This window comes from Microcaecilia unicolor, chromosome 3 (genome assembly GCF_901765095.1).
Source record: "Microcaecilia unicolor chromosome 3, aMicUni1.1, whole genome shotgun sequence".
Classification (NCBI taxonomy): Eukaryota; Metazoa; Chordata; class Amphibia; order Gymnophiona; family Siphonopidae; genus Microcaecilia; species Microcaecilia unicolor.
In genome coordinates, this window is record NC_044033.1 from 192,989,414 (window position 1) to 193,009,351 (window position 19,938).

At 43.4% G+C, this 19,938-nt stretch overlaps 1 protein-coding gene across 1 annotated transcript in view; it reads right to left on the bottom strand.

The window, feature by feature from the left end:
* Positions 1-12,000: 12,000 nt before the first annotated feature.
* The window catches only part of KIAA0408 (KIAA0408 ortholog), a 37,636-nt gene continuing 29,698 nt past the window's right edge, over positions 12,001-19,938 (bottom strand). The window contains exon 5 of the mRNA XM_030196867.1: positions 12,001-14,102. Within this exon, the coding sequence (XP_030052727.1) occupies positions 13,929-14,102 (174 nt within the window). The 3' untranslated portion in view covers positions 12,001-13,928. The remainder of the gene's footprint in view (positions 14,103-19,938) is intronic.

Here is a 19,938-nt window from a genome sequence, read left to right on the forward strand (position 1 = left end):
TCAGATTCATAACCGGCAACGGTATGTGTTTTACCGTATTCTCCTCAAGCAATGGAGATTCGAAAAGCAATATATAAATATTGGGACATATTAAAAGTTCATACGGCCTTTAAAGATAGACCAAAAATAGCATTTAGAAGGGGTCGTAATTTAGCAGAATTAACATCAGTGCATAGGGAAATACACAACAGGCCCCATGATACAGGGGGTGGGTTTACATCATTAACTTGTAGCTATTGCAAATATGCAATTGAAGGGAATTCAATTTATAATCACCATATGTGGAAAAAGTTCTGCATACGCAGCTCCACTAGTTCTCAATCAGGAGTAATTTGTGCAATAATATGCCCATGTGGGAAATGGTATGTGGGATAAACCACTAGGAGAATCAAATTGAGGATTGGAGAACATTTGTGCAATATCCATAGAGAACGGACAGAGGCTCCTTTGGTTACACACTGGTCAGAAATGAAGCATACTGAACAAGATTTAAGGTTTAAGGTATTGATGCAGTTAGACAAAGGTAGAGGTGGTAATTTTACACAAAAGTTAGTAAGAATTGAACAACATATAATATGCACGTGGCAGACCTATCACCCCCATGGACTTAACAAGGAGTTCGAATGGAGTGAACTTATCTGATGATTATAGGGAACACCTGAAAATTGTAATATAGCACAGGAAGGGGTTGGTACCTTCATTTAAGGACAGCCCCATCCGAACTAACGTCACTTGGATTAGCGGTTGGACCCGCTTGGTTCGACCCGAGATTGTTGTGCTGGAAATTGTTGTGAGACTGAATTTGCAACAATATAGTAAGTGATTATAAAAAGATCTAACAAAAAATATGCATGATTTGTGATATATGGAGTATGATAATCCTTGTAATGGTAATATCAATATTATAAATTGTTTCTGTAGATTCTAAAATTTAAATCAATGCAATACGGTGATATATCGAACCGTTCCTGAGGACTCTCTTGGCGAAACACAAGCTTTGTTTAGAACTGTGAATATCTGTTGAGAAGATATATTATGGGATATAATTGAAAATCCTTATTTACATGAGAGTGCATTGTGAAGATCATTAAGGAATACAATTGAAAACCATAAACAACGGAGAAGAATGAGTGGACAATAGAGTGATGAACACTGTGTTGCCAGAGTTTTATGGTCAAGTATAACAACAACATTATTGGTTACTAGTTTGCATAACAAAACAACAGAACTATTTTGAAGGATTTCAATTATAAGGACCAATGCAAGCAAATGGATATTGTTGAAGCAGGGATATGGTTTGTTACGAGATTTATTGTATAAGGTTAAGAAGAAATACATTTTGTACAAATTTATAACAAATATTGGAAATATCTATTCTTGGCTCTGTGGCAAATGCCATCTAGGCAACACCTTCTATCATTCTCTCTGGGCTTGTGTTGTGATTCAATGGTTTTGGAGAAAGGTAATTGTGTAGATGGCCATTATTCTGTAGTGTTGGATTGAGGGGTCACTGGAACAATTGGTCTTAGATACACCTGGCTGTTTTAGGGGGAACACTATGGAGGGTACCTTATTATTTTATAAAATGTGTCTTCTAGCAAGGAAATGTATTCTCCAAAGGTTGACTTTGGAGGAACCTCTGTACTGGGCATGGCGAAATCAGCTACACCAGCTGCTCAGTTGGGTGGTACAGGAGGCTCGTGGGCCCTTTAAATGCAAGACTCCCTTTATAAAGATCTGAACTTGCAGTCCGCTACAGAAGCCTGATTCTGAACACCTTGTGATTGTGTATTCCCTGTGCATTCTATTAACTGTCATATGGTAGGGCTCAGGATTCTGTAAGGTTTGGTTTCTGGTTTGATCATAAGTAGGGGGTTTCTTTGGGGAGTGTGGTAAGTCCCAGGGGGTCATCAGAATCTGGACCCTTTGGTTACTGGTTGTCTTTGCACTAATTACTGAGATGGAGAGGGGTCTGGGTTGGGGTGAATTTGGGGAATGAGAATATAATTGTTTGTAATTGCTGCTGTTTTGTAACAATGTGCACAATTTACTTATTTTTATTACATTTGTACCCCGCGCTTTCCCACTCATGGCAGGCTCAATGCAGCTTACATGGGGCAATGGAGGGTTAAGTGACTTGCCCAGAGTCACAAGGAGCTGCCTGTGCCTGAAGTGGGAATCAAACTCAGTTCCTCAGTTCCCCAGGACCCAAAGTCCACCACCCTAACCACTAGGCCACTCCACTCTGGCTTAACAAGCCAATCAGCTTTGTTAACAGCACTTAAGTAATAATGAGCTCTAATTGGCAATAATTAGAATTTACATGCATAAATTGCTAAGTGGTCCTTTTACTAAGCTGCGGCAAAAAGGGGCCTGCGCTGGCATTAGTGCATGTTTTTGATGTGTGTTGAGGCCCCCTTTCACTGCAGTGGGTAAAAAGCTGGTTTGAAAATGACTATACAAGTGCTTCACTTGGCATGTAGCCATTTCGGGGGAGCACTTAAGGGCTCCTGCACTAACCCAGCACTACCCGTTTACCGCTGGGTAAACACTGACACTATAAAAATAAACATATTTTTGTAGCGCCAGAAATGGCGTACGCTGGGGGTGGGAACTACCGCAGGACCGCTACAGTAGCCCGACGGTACTTCCGGTTTAGTGAGTGGTAAGCCCACATTGGGCTTACCGCTGCTTAGTAAAAGACCCCCTGCGTATTCTGTAACAGAGAGCGCTTAACTTCTAACAGGCACAGGGAAAAAAAGGGGAATGGTTATGGGCAGAGAAATGGGCATTCCAAAATTTACGCATGTAGTTATAGAATATGGCCCTGGGTGCTTAAATCTATGTGCCAGGATTTACACCATGTTTTCATTGGTGTAAATGGACATGCATAGTTTTAGGCCCTGGGATATCAACTAAGCATATTCTACATACCGCTCCTAAATCTAGGCACCACTTATAGAATACGCTTTGGTGGAAATATTTTTTTTAGGCATCATATATAGAATCCCCCCTTAGTGCTCTGCATCTTGGCACCCTTTCTAGAATTGTCTATCTCCCCCTCCCCCCCCTTTTTTAGTAAGTGACACATTTGACATCAGCTGATGAACTGTGTGGAAGGTAACAGATTTTATGCAAGTCATTAATAGCTGTGTAAGACAGTTCAACTCTTCAAAGTAAAAAAAAGCAAGAAGTCCAGGTTCACCACATTTCCATCGCAAAACAAGATAAAGAGTTTTCTGGAGAGAAAAAAGAGAGTGCCATGATGGTAACACACCCTGACCCATTCCCACCCAAATCATTTGTGCATACAATGGGTGGCCTGATTTCCAAGGCCAGCAATAGAAAGCTAATTCTGAGCAGCAAAGCAGTGAGACCATGTAAACTAAGTGCACTGTTATGTTTGATACTAAACAGTACTCACACAGTCAATAAAATTGACTTGTAGCCTACCCTAACAAATGGCATATTATAGCCAAAGGTTTCTGTTAACAAATTTTCATTTAGAAATAATTTCTTTTGCATAGCAAGGCAGCAAAAAGTGCATTTTTGAATGCTAGACAGCAGAGTTTACTTGGTTCACAAGTTACAATCTGGGATGCAGGATTGAGTGTGCCTACAGTCCGAGGAATTTTAAAAGGAATTCCACCCGATGCATTTTTTTAAGGCATAGCTTGAAGGCCTTTTGATATCATATCTGCAAAGTGTGAAGGCCAAGCAGGTTGTCTGAAGTGGGTAGATGCATAAAATGAAATATGAGAATGAAAGGACTCTGTGGAGGTACCTGGAACCATTCGCCCTTTCATAACTGGCAGATTCACAAGAGGAAAAGATGTTGCCAATGTGCATGGCATCACTCCACTGGAGCTTGGCAAAGTGGTGCCACATTTTGAGAACGGGCCAAATTAAGGTAAAACCCGAGAGAAATTGTGCATGCACAATTTGGAAACAGCTGACCTTCAGCCCAGGGAATGAATGTCCTGCAACTTCTAGAAAAGCAAAATGCAAGACTTGTGCCACACAAAAAAAAACTGGTACTAAGAAAGCCCTATAAGATTTCTACTCCTGGCTAAATCCGAATATCTACACTCTCCTTGGCTGGGTACCGTTCTTTCTGTTGAAGTTGTGGGAAAGGGAGTACCTGGGCAGAACGTGAGCTGTTTCATGAACTACACACATACCAGCTTGCATGCTTTTTGCCTCTTTTTATCTGCATGAAATCTAGTTGACCCTTCTTAGTCTAACACTGGAAAAATACGACTTACCTGACAAAATGAATGTCGTAGTACTGGTATTTAAAGACAGGATTAAGGGAGCACAGATGCCCATTCAATACAATTGAAAATGTACTTAATTACACATGATCATAGTTTAAAAAAAATAACAAGGTGTAACATTCAAATTACCCTCATATTGGTACTAGAAATTATCTTTTTGTTGTAGGCCAAATACATCTCTCTTATTCTGGAAGAGATATTCTTTCTGCATCTGAGTTGTAGTATGTAATAGAAAACGTTTCCACACATATATGCTGTGAGCAGTTTTATACTGTACTAATAATTTTCTGTAGTAATATGTACACGTTTGTAATATCAGATAAGCTATCTGTCTATAACACAACTGAATATTACTAATCGTACTCCTACCTACCATTGTTTTATTTTATATTTACAATAATAAGATCCTTGGTAATGTCTTCTTATATAATAAAAATCAAAATCATTTTTTGAAAAGAAAGGCCCAAACTGTACAAAAGCCTTAACCTATGTTGAGAAGCAGAACAGGCTCAGAGCAAAGCAATTTGATGCCTTGCAGGTGAGCTGGTGGTAATGGAACTCAGGATGTTAAACCCACGAACAGGTGTTCCCAAGACTTTTCAGTTATTGTAACAGATTTAAACTAGGGATGGGCAGCCAGAATTTTTTTTATTTTGTGTCATTCCCTATATTGTTTAGGGGAATGTTGATTTTATTTGTTTTCATTTGGTCATCCGTTCATCAGAGGAGCAGCCATTAGAGGGCACTCTTTTGAAAGAGGGTGCCATCTTTGCAAACAGTGTACAGTCTCTCCCCCCTCCATTTTCTAAGCCATGTGGCATGTGGCATTTGCACACGGCTTAGTAAAAGGGGGAGGGGGAATTATCAGCAAACAATACAGCACACAATTTTTTAGTTTTTTTTCCTGCTTTTTTTGTCTGACACACAATGACATCGAACATGTTCACATTTCCTATATTGTTGCAAACAAATGCCCATCCCTAATTTGAACTTGGCAGTATTGGGGTCCAAGATGGTGTATAGAAACTGCACACTCAACAGCAGAAAAAAAATCTAAGGCAAGCCATTTCTGAGAATTGCTTAGCCACCTGGTAAGTAGGAGGGAGGAAAGAGAAATAGAGCCAAAGAGACAGAGGGAGATAGAAAGTACTGACTGTGCTGTGACTAGCTGAAGTACATTCGCTTAAGAGCCAACAAATTAAGTTATCGAATGCTTATTTTGGCTCGGACACACAAAACAAGAGAGCCAGCTTAATAACTGACTCACTGCATGCTGCCATAGTTAGGAGGGAACATCATGGACTCAGGGACAATGTAGCTGAGCTGAATGAGTGTGTTTATTCTTGGCCTCTACAAGACTTCTTCTGTTCATAGCCATGCTTTCGGGATATGTATTTGGTTTGTTTGAATGCTTTCACAATTTTTGTGTGCAAACGTTTGATGATATGTGCATAAACCTACAAATTAACATGTTTACCATTGACTTGTAAATGTTAAATTCTTACATATAAAAGCAGTTATTAAAATGAATGTGTGAACCAAAAAAAACCAAAACACTTGAGAAAAGGGGAAAATTTCAAAAAAACTCTAAAGTGAATAAAAATCTTTTTTGGCTGTGCACATCCTTATATGTCCGCATGAATCAGGAAACCATAAAGACCTATCCTCTGATATTCAGCTAGAAGCAGGCAGTGTGGTTAGCTGCCACCACCGGCTCTGACCCCCAGATACAATGTCGGGCTGTATCTGGTGACCAGCATTGAATATCCAGTTTCAGTTTTGGCTGTAGCAACTTAACCGGCTAAGCAAATATTCAGCGCTAGCCAGTTAATAACGATTAAAGATAGGCCACTTAAATAGCACGCCTATCTTAACTGCTCAACTTAGCCAGTTTAGAGCTGAATATTCACGCTTAGGGGTCTGTTTACCAAGCCACGCTAGAGTCAGGGGCCATTTTTCCTGCACACGAGAGCCTTTTTTATCACAGCAAGTAAAAAGCCCCCAAACATGGCCATATGATAAGAGAACTCTTATCGTATGGCCATGTGGCGGGGAGCCCTTACCGCCACCCACTGAGGTGGCGATAAGGGCTCCCGCGGTAACCGGGCTGCATGATGCCCGATTACCATTGGGTTACTGCAGTGCAAACCATTTCCAGGGGTTTTCTTTTCCCCCCACAAATGGCACACACTCAGGGCGGAACTACTGCCGGCAGCCGCGTTGGGCTGGCAGTAATCCCGATTTAGTGTTTGGTAAGCCTGTGCTGGGCTTACCGATGCTTTGAAAAAGTCTCCCAAAGTGAATGTGATGTGTTGGCACTAGCACAGTCAGTCAAGCTAGTGGCTTAGTCAGGGGCGTAGCCAGACTTCGGCGGGAGGGGGGTCCAGAGCCCAAGGTGAAGGGACACATTTTAGCCCCCCCCTGGTGCCACCGACCACCCCGCCGCCATTGCCGACCCCCCTGCCGCCGGCACCACCAACTTTGACCCCCCCCCGCCAATGACCCTCTCGACCCCCCCTCCCGCCGCCAACCCTCCCCTGCCGTCGCCTACCTTTGCTGGCAGGGGACCCCCAACCCCTGCCAGCCGAGGTCCTCTTCTTCCGGCACAAGGCTTCGTTCAGTTTGTGAGTCTGACATCCTGCATGTTCACAAACTGAACAAAGTCTTGCGCCGGAAGAGGACCTCGGCTGGTGGGGGATGGGGTCCCCCGCCAACTAAGGTAGGCGACTGCGACAGGTCAAGAGGGTCATCGGCAGGGGGGGTCGGACAAATCTATGGGGGCCCAGGCCCCTGTGGCCCCACATAGCTACGCCACTGGGCTTAGTAAACCCCAGTATTAGCCAGCTAAGTCATGTGGCTAGCCGCTAAGTGCTAATATTCAGCGTAGATAACCAGCCAGGAGATATTCCTGACTGATGAAATCGTGCTGAATATCGGGTCCCTAATATTGGGCTTCTACATAGTTGATGAACATCAAAAACTACTTCTGGAATTACGTTAAATTGAATTCATCCAAAATATGCTGGGGGTTTTTTTTTCTGATCTAAAATTCCTGTTTCCTCTTTTTCAAAAATGATTGCTTGTTACAATTCAGCAGTACTACTACTACTACTATTTAGCATTTAGCAGTAATAAGACAATTCCAAGAAGTGAGTTGTTACATAAGGGGATCCCAACCGCAGGGTCCAAAGGAACCAGTCTATAAGGCCACTGTATGGCTCAGCTTCTCTCTTGCTTTATTGTTTAGCTGAAACCACCCACAACATACATCATGGGTAAATGCATCCTCAATGCGTTGCAATTTAGTGAGTTTACCTGGATAGCATACAGTGCAACGCCAGGTGTTGTTTTGATAACCTGCTTTTGCACTCTCTCCTCAATTTCATTAACATTGTTGACTTGGTCCAAAGAAACTATCAGCCAAAATTGTTGCTATCTTTTGTGGCAACTAATTCTGCAGATGACAAGATAAATATGTGACCCGCTGAGTGAAAAGGTACCAAAACTGGGGTTACAAATAGGTTATAAATATTAGGAGGGGCAACTTTTATTTTTCCACGTTTTGTGTACTATAGGGTCAGTAGAATGGAACTATGCAATTGTTTTTCCACAACATTGATGTTTTTCATGCTCTACAGCCTAAAAACTGCAAGTACCTAAAGCAGGGTATGTAATTTCCAGGGTTAATTGTTTTTTTATTGATAAACGTTTCTCATTTTTTAAAGACGTACTTAGTCCATACCTGAGGCTGAAATTTGGCAGGATTATGCAACTGATATCCCTCTATCTTGTGGTGTAAGTATGTCACAAACCCTACTTTTGATACCTTTTTCCTCAGCGGGCCACAAATTGAAAAGTAGAATGGGCTATGTCGTTTATAATCAGCATTTGAGCTACCATTTCTTCATTTTCACCCAACCACAAATAATAAAGTTACCAAAGCTTTATTAGAAAGTCTGTCCCAACTCCCTAGCTAGAAGCAGTGTTGGAGCCTGCTGGCACCCAAGCCCTGGGTCAGCAGCAGCTACCGGAAATGAGCAGTTGACTGCACAAGATATTTTACATTTAAAAATATTAAGAGCTAGATTTACTAAAATGTGTTGCCTTATTTGCAAGATGGAAATATTTATTAATAACATTCATGAACAACATTAGCATGTGCTAATGCGGTACTGCATGTCAGCAAATTTAACTCTAAATGAATAAAGAGCCTGATGTGGTTGTGTTTCAAATGCAGCAAACAGGGGTCTTGGGAAAGCTGGATCTGGCCATTCTTCCTATCAAGTTGGTTCCATGATTCAGACTGCCAATGCTGGATATGTTATGCTGCATTTTACTGTCCTGTATTGGTTCTGGGAAATGGGTAAACAGAGCACAGATCAATAAAGAGGGCTGTGAGCAACGATTCCCAGCAGAGTGTCAGCAGTCAAGCGTCATCCCCAGACACACATATTCAACTATCAGAGGACACTTCAGATATAGTCAGGGATTAAAAAACAAAAAAAAATGCTTCCAGTGGCAGGAGATTAAGATCTGGGTCCAGGAAGTGACCGTAGATTTCCTTCAACTTTATGAGAAGCAAAAAAATCCAGATTTGTAAATAAATCCAGGCAGCCGACGTTATGTGCTGGTAGTGGGGGGAGGCAGGGAGATTATTGGGAGTGGGAGGTGTTCAAACATAAAGCAATTATCAATCATGGCTTTCACCATGAGGTACCCAGAATCTAGGGGCTTGATATTCAAAGTGATTTAATTGGTCCTGGCCGGTTAAATCACTAGTTTGGGAATATCCGCTGATATTCAGTGGCACTGAACCGGCTAGTGTCGCCGGATATCACCACAGACCATTAAACTAAAAGCCGGCTATTTTGTGAGTGGTTCAGGGACAGGGTTGGTGCCGATATTCAGCACTTAACAGTCCTATCTTTATGCTTTGTTGCTTTAAGGGTTAAGTGGTGAAAATTACACTTAACTACATAAGAGATAGCTGTCCGCATAAACCTGGATATTTAATGCTGGTGCCGGACATTGCCCAGCATTGATTATCCAAGAATAATGCTGGCTAAAAAAATGCTCACCGCCGCTGGCTGAATAACGACCCCCTGGGTGTTTTATGCATCTCATACCCCTAGAAGACCTCCTTGCAGAACACTACATTACTGACTTCATCTGCAAGGGACAGTCTGAGCAGGAGCCTTTCTAAACATGAGGGAGCAAATCCTGGGAATCCTGGTGGGCACCAGTGTCATACCTGACATCGCCAAGTTCCTTCCCACAGATCTAATGGCTCCACTTCTCCTCCCAGAATCTCTCGGTTCCTCTTCGCTCATCCCACCTCATATTTCATAGCTCCTGAAGTACAACGGTGGTCCTGGTGACAGCGGCAGATGGAAGTTAGCAGGGAGACTTCCTGAGCCCCCTGTGGGCTCACAGGTCCTACCTTTCCTATGAAAGTTTGAGGTGAAATCAAGTGAGACCTTGTATTATACATGGACTCGGTGAGTCTGTACCTTAACCTTTTGCTACCACTGGGCCTGCTGCTGTGTTTGGAAGCCATGGGGTTCATAGCAAGGGAACTCCAGGCACTAGGGGATTGACAGACAGGATGACTCTCTGAGACTGTAAACCTGCCAGCTTTTATATAATATTTCTTTTTAAAAGTAGACCACGTCAGAGTAGACATACTGGGTCACTAAGCAAAAGTCTGGAAGGGGGCACCAACACCCACTAGCAGGCTGTACCTGCTTCAGCTTCAGGCAGGCTTGGGGTCTGTGACATAGTGCTGGCCCTGAAGGCCAAAGGGCCTGACTTACACTTTTCAAAAGGGGAGGGAAGGAAACTGCACCCTAATCGCTCCCTACAGAAACAGTAAGCAGGTAAGTGTCCTCCTTACTGCCTCTTCCAAAAAATAATTTAGCCGAGTTGCCCAGCATTTTAAATTAAGTGCCAGCAGTGGCACTGAACTTTATAATATACTGAGCAGCTCTATCCATTTAATTAGCACTGCTCAATACCAGGGGCGTAGCCAGACTTCGGCGGGAGGGGTGTCCAGAGCCCGAGGTGAGGGGGCACATTTTAGCCCCCTCCCCGGCGCCACCGACCCCGCCCCGCTATTGCCGACACCCCACTGCTAATGCTGACTTTGCCCCCCCTCCCACCGCCAACCCGCTGTCGCCTGCCTTTGCTGGCGGGGGACCCCAACCCCCACCAGCTGAGGTCCTCTTCTTCTCGCAAAAGGCAGGCGACGGCGGGTTGGCGGCGGGAGGGGGGTCAGGCGGGTCGGCGGCAGGGGTGTCCAGGGCCAAATCTACGGGGGTCCAGGCCGCTCTTGGCCTCACGTAGCTACGCCACTGCTCAATACACATCTGATGACAACCATGCTGTTGACTGTCTGTTCAAAATAAGACCTAATTTTAAACACAAAACTTAGCCAATTAGGGCCAGATTCAGTAAATGGCTTCTAAGATGTAGGCATGTCGGAATAGTGCGTGTAGCGCTATTCTATAAACCGTGTCTACAGTAAGATGCGGTTTATAGAATAGCGCATAGGCTGGGGGGAACCTGTGTAGATTTAGGTGTGGCCATTTATGCCACTGAAAACCTGGTGTAAATACATGCACCCGAATATATGTGCATTTCTCTGACATCTATAACAACACGGGTGAATTTGATTGCTGCCCCAACACACCTACGCTCCTCCCATGGCCTCCTTTTCAGCTACACGTGTTGGAATTTATACGTGCCTCTTTTTTGAATATACCTAAAAAGAAAAGCGTGTAAATTCCAATTATTGCCAGTTAGTGGTGATAATTGGTTATCGGCCAATTATCATCGCTAACTGGCTCGTTACTCAATTGAACAGCGTGTGTACATTGGCTGTACGCACAATTTAACGCACACTACTCGCCATGCCTTATATAGAATCTGGCCCTAGTGACTGAATACTGCTGCTAAATATATAGATCCAGCTGTGCTTTTGCCTCTCCCGAATTCCAGCCCCTTCTATAGATAAAATTTCCTTTTAGCAAGTTAAAAGCCTACTTTTGTCAATAAAAGGACTGAAAATACTTTTACCACCTGCTGGCAAATGCAGAGCTCACTTCAAGTGTCAGGCTCAAACTTATTTTGAAATAAAATTTAATGACAGTCTTTGGTGACTTTTCTTTACGTAATGTGTGCCTCTGGGAATCTGCTGTGTGTGGATCTGTCCCATCATTCTATAACTTTGGTGCAAAACCTGAAGCTCCATTTCTGCACTTTGATATGTAAAATACTAGTGGTTACATTGGTAAGTCTACACTCATGCGTAGAAGTGCTAGGTGAGCATTCAGTGCCATTCTATAAATAAGAACATAAGTGCTGCCATACTGGGACAGACCGAAGGTCCATCAAGTCTTGTATCCTGTTTCCAACAGTGGCTAATCCAGGCCACAAGCACTTGGCAATATCACCAAAGAGTAAAAGAGATTTTATGCTGCTTACTCTAGAAATAAGCAAGGGATTTTCCCAAGCCTATCTTAATAATGGCTTATGGACTTTTCTTTTAGGAAATTAGCCAAACCTTTTTTAAACCCTGCTAAGCTAATTGCTTTTACCACATTTTCTAAGAACATAAAAATAGCCATACTGGGTCAGACCAATGGTCCATCTAGCCCAGTAGCCTGCTTCCAACAGTGGCCAATCTGGGTCACAAGTATCTGACAGAAACCCAAACAGTAGCAACATTCCATGCTACCAATCCCAGGGCAAGCAGTGGCCTATCACTCAACATAGCCACTCAACATAGCTGGTTTAGCGCTGTATATTCACAGTTGGCTAAGTTGCGCAACATAGTTGGTTAGTGCCACTAAGCACTAATATTCTACAGAGATATGCATATGCCTTGTAGCGCTATAGAAACGATAAATAGTAGTAGTAGTAGATAACCAACTATCTCATGCTGAATATTAGTGCTTAGCTGGATAAGCGCTATATAACTGGCCATGAGCCGTTCCTGGACAGCTAAATAGTGCTGAATATCGGCCCATAGTGTTTATGGTGACTGTGTCCCAGTATGAACTCAGGAATCTATGATGGATATTCAGTTACCGCTCATACTATACAATTACTCCGAACTGTCTCAACCAAATCTACATTTCAGTCTATGCTAAATATCAACCGCAGTACACGTGCATGTGTGCTGCTTAAAGGCTATTCAGAAGACATTTTTGACATCCTCCCAGTGTTATATAAAATCAGACATTATGCCATGGAAGGCAACAAGTTCACCTAGAAAGCATCAGCGAACCCTGCACTCCTCCAGGGAGCGTTATTAAAAGTAAGCGTCTGCTTTATAATCTAGGGCAGAGACGAGGCACATGAATCATAGTGATGCTGCCGCTGGTCTAGGATTTCCGGCACCAGAGCTATCGTATCTCCTTCAGCTCCTGACGAAATATCTGTGTATGTCAGGCAATGCCAAAAGGCTAACAAACTGTATGTCTGACAGCTAATTATACTACTTGGCTAATATGCTGGGAGGGAGGGACTGCAGTTCAGAAGTGACCATTACCAGTCCAATTGCTGAGTAGCAGGGATTATATCCTCCGCTCTGCTACTCCTGTTTGAAAACGACATGGTTTCATCTTGTTTGACTGCTATTCACAATAAATACAGCACTAGCAGAAAAACAGAAAGCAAGGCAGGGCAAAATGTCCCCTGACCCTTTCCTTTTGAGTGGGGGAAAGGTGATGACAACAGAATGGCTGCAGATAAAGTTATAGTACAGTACATTGAGTGCCTGATTCACTCAGCTTTTCCTCCTCTGCGCAGCCCGAACAGGAAAAAAGCCTTCGCAAACACAGCCTTAAATGTCTTAAATGCAATAACACACCGAAGCGCAACTGGTTTGAGGAATGTCTGTTCAAGAATTTAAGCAAAGGGGCTGCTTAGCTTTGTCGGGAGAGAAATGCAAAGGATCAAAAAACTTAATGCATGATGCTGATATATTGACTATGAATTATTAATCTACAAATCTACTGCACAATGGCTATCTTTCATACCTAGTCTCGGGAAAGGACCACGTCCTACCTGCTCATCGGAGAGCAGAGTCGTGTTATCTTTTTAAAAGATATACAAAATAGAAATGTTGGCAGTACTGTATGATTTCAAACCTCTTTTTCTTTTCATTACACAGAGAATAGATGCTATATAACTGGTAATTTAAACGTGAGCACTGCTGTAGCACACGGTTCGCCTTTGCTAAGTAAGGTACTTACAAGTACTCTTCCTAGTTCAACACATGCAGCTACAAACACCTGAACATGCACACTGCTGTACTCTCTGCCCTTCGCAGGGACGTTCCGATACACAGGACTGTACATTGTCTCTACTCAGAACAGATCAGTAAATAAGTAACGACAATCCAAAGAAATGCATTAACGAGCTGGAGGACAGAACATAAGAAGTACAGAAATGCAGAAATCTTGCCATTTGAAAAAAAAAAACACTGAAGACTTATGATGGCGATTTTTGAACTCCTTGTGGTCACCTCTTTGGGCAAGTGGAGTGAGAGGGATCTCGCAGACTGGTTCCCAGCAGCACAGTTAAGATGGGTGTCAAGTCTTGCCGGCAGATACAGAAGTGGTAACTTCCTTCCACGCACCCCCAGCTTCAGACCACGGAGCGTTGGGAATGGAGGGAGCGAGAATAGCCAGGCGCAGTCCTTCGAGTGGCTGGGGGTGCTGATGGCGACCTGGAGGCCCATCTTGATGGCAGGCGTCGATTCGCTGGTCGAGCAGGCCGAGAGAATCCTCTTCCAATGGCATAATGAAGCGGTACAGATATCTACAACACAAACAAATATCACCTTTTTGTTAATTATTCATGGTAAGACTCTCTATTAATATTTTATCTATCTGGAGAGAAATGTATTCTGGGCTATAGGTTTTATTATAGAATATGGCGCATAAAAGATATGGTTTTGACCACTTTTAACTTAAGTATGGCACTTTCTCTGGTTCCAAGTTATTTTGCTTTCACAGAGCCGAAAAGTAGATGGTAAGCCTCGGTCATTTAATTCTACTGCCAAAAACATATTTCAAAATAATTGGAGGTGTCAAACACAATATAAATTTGTATATTGTATATTTGTATAATGTGTATATTTTTTTATACTGTTTCACGGTAGTTCTATCATTAGGTTTCAATTTACTGTTTTCAAGTTTACCTCATTTATTGTAGTTATGCTTATTCTTGGTTATTTTACAATTGTTTTGCTGTTAACAAAATTGTAAGTTTTATGTTAAACTGTACCTGCTGTACACCGCCTTGAGTGAATCTCTTCATAAAGGCGGTAATAAATCCCAAAAACTAACTAACTAAATAAATAAATTATTCCTCCCTGGACACAATGGAGTTTGCTTAATAGTAGGAGCACTCAGCACCAACTGGCACCCACACAGCTGGCTCCGTTGGGTTGGAATATATCCAGTGGTGTGCTGGAGCCGGCTTGCAGAGGCGGCACACCTGGCGGTAAGCAAGGTAAGCATGGCAGGAGGGCGCCACAAGCCATGCTGCTTACCTCACCTCCCGCCGCACTGGGGGGGGGGGGAGTTTAAATCTTTGATTTACCTCCATCGCAGCAGACGCAGTGAAAGCCCTGCCTGTCTCTAGTTTTTCCTTCGTTACCGTCAGTGTTCCGCCTTCTTCTGATGTCATTTCCTCTTTCCGCGAGGGCAGGACACTGACAGGAAACAAAGGGAAGGCTAGAGATGGGCAGGGCTTTTGCTGATGTGGCCGCTGCGAAGGAGGTAAATCAAAGATTTAAACCACGCAGGGTGTGGCAGGAGCAAAAAGAAGGATGTTGGGGGGAGAAGAGGGCGGGCAGGTGGACATGGGAGCTGGAGGGCAGAGGAGCATCGAAGCCATCGATGGACATGGATGGGAGGGCAGGGCCCGGGGAGAGAGGAGAAATTGCTGGACATGGAGGGGAGGGCAGGGGAGAGAGGAGAATTGCTGGATATGGATGGATGGAGGGGGGCAGGGGAGAGAGGAGAATTGCTAGATATGGATGGATAGATGGATGGAGGGCAGTGGAGAGGACAGTTGCTGGACATGGGTGGATGAAGGGGAGGGCAGGAGAGAGGAGAGTTGCTGGACATAGGTGGATGGAGGGGAGGGGAGAGGAGAGTTGCTGGACATGGGTGGATGGAAGGGAGGGAGGGGAGAGAAGAGTTGCTGGACATGGGTTTATGGAGGGGAAAGCAGGGGAGAGAGGAGGGTTTCTGGACATGGATGGATGGAGGGGAGGGCAGGGGAGAGAGGAGAGTTTCAGGACATGGATGTAGGGGAGGGCAGAAGAAATTCTGGACATGGATGGAGGGGAGGGAAGACAAGAAGGAGATGCGCATGGATGGAGAGTAAGGGAGGGAGAAGAAATGCTGGACATGGATGGAGGGGAGGGAAGAGAGAGGAAGTGAGATGAATTTGAATGGAGGGGAGAAAGGAGAAATGCTGGACATGGATGGAGGAGAGGGAAGGGAGAGAGAAGAAATGCTGGATATGGAGGGAAGAGAGAGGAAGGAGATGAGATGAGGGAAAAGGAAGAGAGGAGAAAAACTGCACATGGATGGAGAAAATAGGCAGAAGCTGGATCCACTCAATAGTCAAGTCTGCGGATGACCCAGCTTTTATTTATGGAGGGCAAGAAATGAAGAAGAAAGGAGGAAAGAAAAGAAATACATGGAAAGGAAGCCCTGGAAATGGAGTCAAGGGAACAGATAGAGAGCAGCAGAATGAGATACTGGGCCAGCATGATCAGAAAAACAAAGTCACCAGACAACAAAGGTAGAAGAAATCATTTTATTTTCATTTTAGTGTTTGGAATATGTCCACTTTGAGAATTTACATCTGATATCATATTTTGCAATGTATAGTAATGTGTTTCTTTCTATTTTTCAGGTATTCTGCTGCATGCAGAGTCTAACTTCTTAGGGTTTCAGGTTAATTTTTGAAGAATTTGAATAGGGGCTATCTCTGTTCTGCATGTATGACTGCAAGGCCAAGTGTCTGAATAGGGATCTGTTTGTTAGGTTCTGAGATTTTGATAACACATTGTTTTTCAGCATTGGCAAGACTGTCTGTTCTCCTAATTCCTGGTCTGTATGCTAATTTGGTTTGTGTCATTTTGGGTATACTGCAGAGATTTTTTTTCCCCTGGTAAAGCTTCTAAAACAGACATCATGTTAAGAGAATCAGGTTCTCAACGTTAAAAGTTTATATTTATTTACTTATTTATGTGGAGGAGTGGCCTAGTGGTTAGAGTGGTGGACTTTGGTCCTGAGGAACTGAGTTCAATTCCCAGCACAGGCAGCTCCTTGTGACTCTGGGCAAGTCACTTAACCCTCCATTGCCTACTGCACTGAGCCTGCCATGAGTGGGAAAGCACGGGGTACAAATGTAACAAAATTTTATCCCACATTAAACATGAATTAGATTGGAACCTGGGAGCATTTAATTTTTTTTTCCTGGTGAGAGTAATGAATTACCGCCCCCCCCCCCCCCCAGGCTCTCTCCCCGGCTATAGCTAGCTCTGCAATTTGGGGGGGGGGGGGCAGAGGTGGATGGGGAGGGGGGTGCAGAAGTGGACTGGGGAGAGAGCCTGTTGTTAAACATTTACCAGCACACCACTGAATATATCTGAATGAAAAAGGCTGTTATCTTGAAGAGGGGAGGAAATATGAGAAACAGTGGAAGCAGGAGACAACAGAAGTATTTTGGCGACAAATTCATGAGGTAAGTTCTTCCTTAATGTTCATAATGTTACTAAATATGCTACAAAATGATGATGCCAGATAGACCTGTTTACAGAGTAATATCCAGAATCCAGCTGAACAGAAATCCTTTTCTAAATTAGAACAGTTGCCATCATACAGCATAGATGTAAACCCCATTCACTATGGTTCCTTCAGACATACAAAACACTAACACTTCCAGCTCTGGACCTATGTTTGCTTAAGTGTTGATGCTGCACATGATAGCCACTGGAATAGGACTGCAAGTTAGTACTGAGGAAAACAACTGTGCAAAAAAGTCTGAACTATTTTCTATTTTTTGTACATTTAAGATTTCACGATTTCATTCAGATGATCCAGAGAGGGCCTCGTTGCTGTGTACAGATGTCACTAATTACTCTCACAATGCCGAACTGCTGTTAAATATCTTGCGGGGGGGGGGGGGGGGGGGGGCTGGCATTTGAAATTTTAATTGAGCTCTACTCCAACAATACACAGATAAGAACATTACCATCATACTATTTAGAACACTCAAATTTTGCAGAAACAACACTCTTGTCCCCTTCACTCTCCCCTGCGATACCTCTTACTCTGACATTGTACATATATAGTGCCAGATTCAGGCCCCGATGTTCAAACCTCTGGTGCTGTTCCAAATCGCTCCATAAAAATACCAACGCTAACGAGAAGCAAATATAGGTGCACTCGTAGAGTTGAGCATTAGGGAGTTTGGTGGGAGGATTGTGCTTGGCCCATGTACAGAAGAGTTTCGCGGTAAGCTCGCCTCCTGTGCGCATACGCCTGGTAAAACCTGAATGTGAAACACACATTGGTGTCTGTTTTTTCCGGACTAAATATAAGCATTAAAAAAATTTTTTTGTTGCTTGGACAATTAAATTTAGATGCTGGAAACAGACGCCAGCGTGTGCTATCACTTGGGTCTGCTTTTTTTCACGACCAGTGCTTAAGGGCTTCCTTCTGCTTCCAAAAGCAATCAAAACCCGTACATTTTGCAGAAAGAATTATGAGAGAAGTGTGAGAATCATGAGAAATCCTCTCTTCCAACAGCCTAACGCCTGCTCTGACCTGGCGTTATTTTTTGCAGTGGTAAGGCAGTTTTGTTTCGGGTGCTCTTTTCTGAGCATTGGGGAGGAATACAAAATTTCCTCGTTAACATGAGCTTGACTACGTTAGCATGCTACTTGCATTGTTTGTCTGTGCACTCGTTTGTTCCCGCTCTCCAGGCCTCTGAACATTCTGCGCAGGTAAATGCAGGTGCTAATGGTCTCTAGCACTTGCGTTTACTTTTGAACATCGGGGCCTCAGTGAATGATGCCTAAAGTTGGGCGCTGTTATGATCTGTGCTAAGATAGTATTCGGTAAAGGCTGCTCTGCACAGAGCGCCTTTTACAGAATATTAGGTTGGTGTGTTTCTCGCACCTAACTTTGGGTGTCAGCACTTACACCTGCCACAAGCTGGTGTCAGCTAGGCAGAAATCCAGGTATGCTATAACATCTGGGAATGTGCCAACCTCCCATGCCCCTCCCCTGTCCACACCCACTTTCGAGTTATGTGCTATGGCATTTAGGCACGCATAGAATAGGGAACTTAATTGGCAATAATTAGGAGTTACGCATCTGTCCAATGCCCTGTTCCACTGGTTCCCAAACCTTGTCCTGGAAGCACCCCAGCCAGTCAGGTTTTCAGGATATCCACAATGAATATTCATGAGAGATAGTTGCATGCACTCCCTCCACTGCATGCAAATCTGTCTCATGAATATTTATTTGATGTGAAATGTTTGTCAGAGGAGGGGCAGCAGGATAATAATAGCAGAACAACAGCAGCAGGTCCTGGAGAGGCAGTGATCTTACAGTGGCACTGCCACTGAATTTCTGGTGCTCCTTTATAGCCTAAGTGGACAATCAACTGTAGATAAGGATATTATGGTTGGAGAATCTGAGAGGTTAGGGTTGTTTTAAAGAGTAAAGTACTACATTGGGCAAATTTGAACTCAGCTCAGGCATCTTGTGGGCTTGTTTATACGTATGTCTTTTGTAACATTTTCTATTAAAGTTCATAAAGGTATTTTTGTGAAAAATTTATAGCTGGTGTACAATGATCTAAGAGACAATTACGAATATTTATTGTGGATATCCTGCAAACCTGACTGGCTGGGGTGGTTCCAGGACCAGGTTTGCGAACCACTGAAATAGGGCATAGGACAGATGCGTAACTCCTAATTATTGCCGATTAAGTAATTGTTGACGCTAATAATCAATGGTTAGCACTTAATTGACTAATTAGTTTACATGGAGATATGGGATCCATGCCTAAATCTGGGGGATGGAGACCACTATACCGCATTCATCTCCCCCTCGCCTTACCCCATTGCTTCCTTATCTGTCACACTGCGATTCCTCTTACTGACCACGCTGTTTCTACTGAATTGTGCTTAAACAGCAGCATCAGGACATAATGGCTGACACTGGAGCATGTCTGACACTCAAAACGTCACCCATAAGCAAACTGGTTTTCTATCTGTCACCTGAACAGATTGATAACTGGAATGTAAAAAAAATAGTGAAAAAATGGATAACAATATTCAGCTTCCATACAAAATATTCTCCCAATTTATACAATATGCACAAGGCCCGACCCAGAAAATAAGCTATAGATCCAAGAAGTGGCCTGGGAAAGGAACTTTGGCCTTGGTCACTGCAGAGGTCAGTGGCAGAAGTGGGGTATGAAGTTAGGTCTCCCAAGTCCCAGCCCAATTCGGTAGCCAGAAAGCCAGCACAACCTCAACTAGTTTGGTAAATTTTAAAACTTGCTTATTGTCTTTCTTGCACCTGATTTCTACTGATGCAGTAAACCGCCTTCAGCA